Source organism: Rattus norvegicus, chromosome 15 (genome assembly GCF_036323735.1).
Source record: "Rattus norvegicus strain BN/NHsdMcwi chromosome 15, GRCr8, whole genome shotgun sequence".
Lineage (NCBI taxonomy): Eukaryota > Metazoa > Chordata > Mammalia > Rodentia > Muridae > Rattus > Rattus norvegicus.
Window position 1 is genome coordinate 86,214,300 of NC_086033.1, and position 6,694 is coordinate 86,220,993.

Here is a 6,694-nt window from a genome sequence, read left to right on the forward strand (position 1 = left end):
GGCCTTCTTTGGAAAGAATGAACTTCAAAGGCTGGTGGTTGACAGTGCTTCAAAGAGTCCCTGCCTCAGTCACACAGCTGTTCTTGTCCAGTACTCACCAGGACCTTACGGCCCTCATGAACCATACTTTCACTTTGGGTAAATCTTGCTCCTACAACTGTGTTTCTTCACACTTAAAGGGGTCATTTTGTCCTGTTGCCCTTATACAGCAGTGGCTGCAAAGACTGAAATTAAAGAAAAATATTGTGAAAGATTTTTTTTTCCTTCTGAAATGACTATCAGCTTGCCTGTTATGTATTCTGGACAGTAAGACAAAAGCCTGGCCCAGATGGAAATTTACTTGGTGATATGTAATGGTTGAAGGCATGGCCCGCTGTCTGTCCATCCCACTGCAGTGTGGAAAGCATCAGTGGCACTTCTGAAACTTCCTAAATGAAATTAGAACAGTGTTCCAGCCAGTCCATACCACGGAGCCAAGGGGAGTAATTAAAGGAGTGAATGTTTTATTCTTTAGTGTTTAATAGAATACATAACAAGTCACACAATCAATGATTCATTTCTTCACACACAGCAGGGAAACCGGCAGAGTGTTTCCATGACACAACTGGTTGTGAGTAGAAGGAACGGAACAGCATTTGGATGGATGAAGACAATTTCAAAAGTGTGAGCACCTCTGAAAAGATTTCACCCATGTGTTTTTGTTTCCTTGCTGATATGGAGGGGCTTTTATTCTTGGGTCTATGTTTCACTAGAAAAGTGGGATATTAGGATATTTTTCCACGTCCCCTTAGATTTCTAAGAAAGAGCTCAAAGATATGTATCACCTAGCAAGTGACGTTTTTCAACATGTCGGAATCCAAATAATTACTACAAAGAGCAAGTTTTCAAATACCCAGAAAATTTAATTTACATGTTCAAAATGTATGCCCGTGATGGATGTTTCAATCCTGTGTCATCAAATGGATACTAAACTGGTCGTAATGAAAGAACGAGCATCGTTTGTTTTCAATAGTAAAGTTTACATGGCTATCAAGTCACAAAGACAGTTGTATAGCAGTTTACATTACAGTTGATGTCTGCACACCTCAAAACGCATTTTAAATAAACAAAACTGGTTTGGAAAAACATTACAAAATGCAGTGGCAAGCATGTTTGGTCAACTGGTCAATCCTTCTACCATCCAACAGCTGACTCCAGCGGAGGTCTTCTGTTAGGATTCTTCCATCCTGTTCAATGGGCCCTGGAGGAAATCTAAATCCTCCAGTACTGATAGTTTGAGATGTGTACTATCCAAAACTGTCACAAAGAAAAGTTAGCTACAGCAACCTACTTCCGACTGTGGAAAAATTCATCCACGTACTGTAGGCTCTGGGAACAAGAACACTGGGTTCGATTCATGACTTGAGAGACTTAAGTTACCCAAAACATTAAGATTTTAAAAGACTAAAAGTAGTGAGGGAAAAAAAAACAATAAAAATTGCAAGCAGAGACTTAACTAAGAGTTTTACAATTAAAAAAAATACCAAATTTAAAGTATGTCAGTTTTATAGAACTTGTAATTTGGACTGCAAAAGGAATGCTTAAGGAATTCACTTCCTTCGCTCAGTATTTTTCTAAATATCTGTATAATTTATTTTATATATAGGAGTACAAAAACGACTTGAATACCATAATATGAATAGTTAAAAAAATTACCAAAGCTCCGTGATACATGGCTTTAATGTAGTATCAACATTCCACGGAAAGAACAATACGAACTGGACTGTGTTGTAAGCCCTGCCTGTCTGGGCATTTGCACATTATATATGTCCTCAGAGAAGCAGCAGGCACACACGTATATGATTCTGCTTTGAAAAGGAAGACAATTTGGCTAGTTTTATCACCTTGCTAGCAATTGAAAAAAAATTAAAAAAATTAAAAAAAAACCACTAGAGTAAGAAAAGTATCAAAAAGGTGGGGGGAGTGTATTTTCCTTTACATGTTCAAAAATTTAGAATGAGGTGGACTGCAGTCCACAAGCATTAAAAAACAGACATGTCGAATGTCTGATAAACTGCACAGGGCCTGGTACCTATTTTGGTTTTCTTTATAACCCCAATGACTGTCAGCACTTCTCTTTAAAAATTACTTATTAAACCTAATGTCATTCCATTATTTATGAGCATCAGATGCTAATTTGATCAACATATGCAAATGATCGCCTCTCTGAGATAGATTGCCGTTGTGAATATCTGAATAGTTTATAATATCCTTCTGGGTCATTTCAAACATACTGTTGAGAGCTCTACTCTATTCGGTGCAGTACTCAAATTCATGGGTGCTGACAAATATTGTAGAACATTTTATAAGCCCTAAAGATGTTTCTTCTACCACCCAAGGCCCACGCCAAATCACCCCGACTCAGTCATACTTACCTATCACAGAATAAGATGACCATTCAGACTTAACTTGGGGCTAAAAAGCACAAAGTTTTCATGCCTGGGATCCAACAACAGAGGGCACAGTTGCTTCCAGGAAAAGGTCCGTGTACTGTGGCTAACACTAACTTCCCAATCCTTAAAATAACACACCAGTCAGGGTGTGGGGGAAGGTACAGTGATGTCTCTGTTAGTGAGACAACTGAATGGTTTTCCAAGCTACAATCCCTCAGACTTGAATGCAGACAAAACTTCAAAATGTCAGCCGTTTCCCATGGCCCCTATCGCTGCACAGATTGACAAGGGGAATCAGAACCTCCGTCTTGCCATCTGCCAATGTATTCTGATCCGTCCTAAAGGTGTTTTTTAATAGTGCATTTCTTTCTTAAGCCATCTAACACTGTTCCATGGCATGGAAAAGTCTGACACTCACGTTAGACCAGTGAGTGACAGTCCTACGTCCCTTCAGGTTTGAAATAAAGGTTCTGATCCACTGCCTAAAAATAAGGTCAACCTTGAAGTAATCACAACTCCTGGATCCCTGTTTCCCTTTCTTTAAAACTGCACACTCAGCACATAAAGCCAACTTTTCTTTAAAAAAAAAAAGTAACAAAAGAATGTAAATCTGTCCCAATCAAAATGCAAACATTATTGGATTAGAAATATGAATAGCTTGAGTACAGGTAGACAGCTAACTGACGTATGATTAGTATACAACTAACGTCCCAGCAAAAATGTGTGGAGCAAACCCAGCCACTTAGCTGTGAATGAGTTCCTGACCCAAGTCCACAGGCAAGGGTGTGAGAAACTCACCGAAACACGTTGCTCTTGTATATACACCATCAAATAAATGCAAGTTACCAGGGGGCAAATATAGGAAATTCTATAGCATCCGTAGATGAATTAAAAAACTAAAGGATTCGTGTAAAATGTTTATATATGGTATGTACAGAGTGGACCGCAGGAGTCTGACAATAAAACTGTCCCAATTCATAACATCTGCCATGGACACGATGACATATACAGTACAAGGTTCGTTTTTTAGAAAGAAGGAAACACGGCGCTAATTTAAACACTTAAAATGGCTCTTACAAATATCCTTAAAAACACATCTCTGAGTGAAATGGTAAAACAAGCACACACATAAAAAGGCTTCTCCGTAATCACAGATCATCCAAAAGATGCCTGTCAGCAGGAAGCGTACGGATTCACCTCCTTCCGGCTGTGGTGTGCACAGGATCCACGCTGGGAATTCATTCCACGTGGGACTAAAGGCGTAAGGCAACCGGGTCTCCTGCTTCTGCTGCGTTCACCTAAAACACCGCGTTATTGCTCAGCCCACACTGAAGTATTTGTTTGCCTTCATTTAAAGAACATCCCACTTCACAGCTCTCTACAGATGGGCAGCTCCCAGGGCGCTTCCGTTTGTCTTCAGCTCTGACAGGAGCAGATTCCACTGCAACGTCAAGCAAACGCATGAAAGGGCGAGCGAGCCTTGTTCCGGTTTTCAGAACTGCCTAGGAGTCCACACTTGCTGGGCTTGCAGAAAACAGCAATTTAAAAATACTACTACTACTAATAATAATAATAGTAAGAGATCTTAAGTCTAAGTAACTAAAATCGAACTTATTTTTGCTTAAGTAAATAGGCTAAAAATGAGGAAATACAACCAACAAGAAAATAAATGTTCAAAGCACTAAAATTCTACTAGGTAACTCTTTGGTTAGGTTAGACGGGTATTAGCAACTAAGTTTAGGACTCAAAATGGCTCGATAGACTTCCAGCTGAAGATAGGTCTTTTACTAACCTTGATAAAATCTAAGTTTACACGTACTGTTTCATATTTTTTTAAATGTGCACGTACTCAAGTGGATCATACAAACGTCCAACTCTCAAATAATAAATGAGTATGTCCCCTCCTCCCTCCCGCCCTTCCTCCCCTCTTTCCTCCCTCCCCAACCCTCCCACAGTCCTAGACCTAAGTAAGGGCTGTCTGACCCTACTAACCATTCCTGTATTAATTGGTCACCGCGGGCCTAGGCAACCTTGCCCCCTGCTCCTTGCTCCTAGCCTAGAAGTACTGACTTAACCAACAAAACCTAGAGCTCAGGCAAGTAGCTGAAGAGAAAGGGCGCCTCCGCAGGCAGGAGGATTGCTTTCTACAATTTTAAGCCACAGGAGATCTATTGCCAGTACTAGAATTTACTTCTACCTGTAACTTTAAAAAACAAAAAAAGCACTTTATTTACAGTCTTTGAACTGCCTCCATGGGGTCTTAATTCCAACTTACGGTTTTCCTTTCGGTTGTCTAAAACTTTTATCTTTCTAATGAGGATCAAGTCCGTAACAACGTTTTAAAACACTGTCTCCACACAGCGCTCTCAGTTCTGATCTCTGAAAACCGCTATGGAGTCAAAGGGTTTAAGATTTCAAGGACTTGTCCTCACTGCACGCCAGACACCGTGCAGTCGGGGTCTGAGCAACTCAGTCATTCCCAGATACTTGGCGACTGCTCCCGCACTGCCCCACTAGATCACGACAATCTGGGGGGAAGGGTGTTTGGAGGCCCGGAGTAGAGGAAGCGTGAGTGAAGGGCTACATCTGGGCACTCTCTCGGTTAGTGGGGTCCAAAGAAGACGAAGAAGCCCAGAGGATTTGTGGCTGCAGATTCTCAAGTGGGGAGCAGACGGGTCTGGGCGAGCTACTGGGGGCCTGGGGGCGGGGCAGAAGGAATGGGGAGACAGGGAAGGAGCGAGGGTATCTATAATCCTATCCCCCGCGGGGAGGAAGGGAAGTGGGCTCCGGAGTGGCGAGGGGCGTGGGGAGCTCACTCCCTGCAGAAGACGTACTCGGTGTAGCTGGTCCAGATCTTGTCCTCGCTCTGGTCGGTGCTACTAGCAAAGGCGCAGGTGCCGGTGGAGCTGCACGCCACCATGTGGAAGCCTGACTCCGACAGCTTATCGAACGCCTGCTCTAGGAAGTTGAACTTGAGGTAATAGCGCGAGGTGTAGCGCTCCGGGGGCCGGTCGGGGTCCCGGCTCTCATTCAGGGTGTCCCCAAACACCTCCTTGGCCAGCGACGTCTTGCCGCACACGGTGATGCGCGCCACCCTCCGGAACTTGGCGTCCGCCTGAGCGTCGCGCCCGATGGTGTAGGAGCCGCGGTAGCCGATGGTGATGTAGCCCGAGCGCCGGCTGCCGTCCAAAGACTGGGACGGCGTGAGCAGGGGGCCCGCCGCGCCCCCGGACGGGCTACGGCTAGCCAGATCCAGCGTGGGCGACGGCGCCCCGGCCGAGGCGCCCTCCTGCGGCTCCGGCTCCGCGTAGCCCAGCGGCAGCAGCTCGTCGCCCAGTGAGCCCTCCTTGTGCACCCCGCGGCGCGAGTGCGGCGGCGGTGGCCCCGGACCGGGCTGCTGGGGCGCCCCGAGGCGTCGCACGAGCTCCGGCAGCTCGAAGTACTCGGCCTCGCGCTGCAGCCGGCTGCGCTCCGGGAAGTAGTCGGGCAGCACGAGCTGCAAGTCCCGCAGGTAATCCAGGATGTAGCGGAAGAGGAAGCCATCCCGGTCCAGAAAGAAGCGGCCTTTGCTGTCCCGGGCCAGCTCCTGCGGCTGCTGCTGCGTGAACATACGCCAGAGCAGCGAGTCGGGCACGGACACCACGGTACAGCGCCGGGTCACATACACCTGCCCTCCCACGTTCAGCTCCACGATGTCCGGGAAGAGCGGCGGCTCCGCTGAGGACGACGACGAGCCGCTGCCACCTCCGCCTCCGCCCCCGTTGGGTAATCCTCGGGTGCTGTCCGCCAGAGCCATGGCCAAAAAGAGGTGGCCGGGCTGTGCCAAGTGGCAGGGAGCGGGGTCGCGATCAGAAGCCGCAGCGGCTCTTAGCCCGGGAGCCCTGCGCTCAGGCGGCGGCTGGCCACGGAGAGCCGCGCGGAGCGAGCGCGCAGCAGTGCGCCCACGAGAGCCCCGGTGCGCTGCGCCCGCCTCGCCCGCGCGCTCCAGGCGAGTGGCGGGTCGCGGCCCGCGCGCCGCTTAAGTAGAGCCGCCCGCTCGGGCGCCGCGGCGCGCAGGAGGCGTGGGCGGCTGCGGAGCCGCTGAGCTCGCTCCCGGGGCGGGGAGGGCTGGGGCGGGGTGGGGGTGGGGGAGGAGCGGGGAATGCATTTGCATGCTAAACGCTGACGCGGCTCCGGGCAGCAGGCTCCACCCTGACCCGCGCGCTCCGAGGGGCGACCCGGCTGTCACCGCCCGCCCCAACCCAGCTCCTCTTCTTCCTCCG

The 6,694-nt window shown here is 48.0% G+C and overlaps 1 protein-coding gene across 1 annotated transcript; it reads right to left on the reverse strand.

The window, feature by feature from the left end:
* Positions 1 to 486: 486 nt before the first annotated feature.
* On the reverse strand, positions 487 to 6,426 carry Kctd12 (potassium channel tetramerization domain containing 12). Its single transcript, NM_001399515.1, has one exon. The coding sequence runs from the start codon at positions 6,226 to 6,228 to the stop codon at positions 5,245 to 5,247; it is 984 nt and encodes a 327-aa protein (NP_001386444.1). The 5' UTR covers positions 6,229 to 6,426; the 3' UTR covers positions 487 to 5,244.
* Between the last annotated feature and the right edge of the window lie 268 nt (positions 6,427 to 6,694).

Excerpts from the sequence above, each read along its gene's own strand:
- Kctd12 (NM_001399515.1), bottom strand. The coding sequence starts at position 6,228 with ATGGCTCTGGCGGACAGCACCCGAGGATTACCCAACGGGGGCGGAGGC.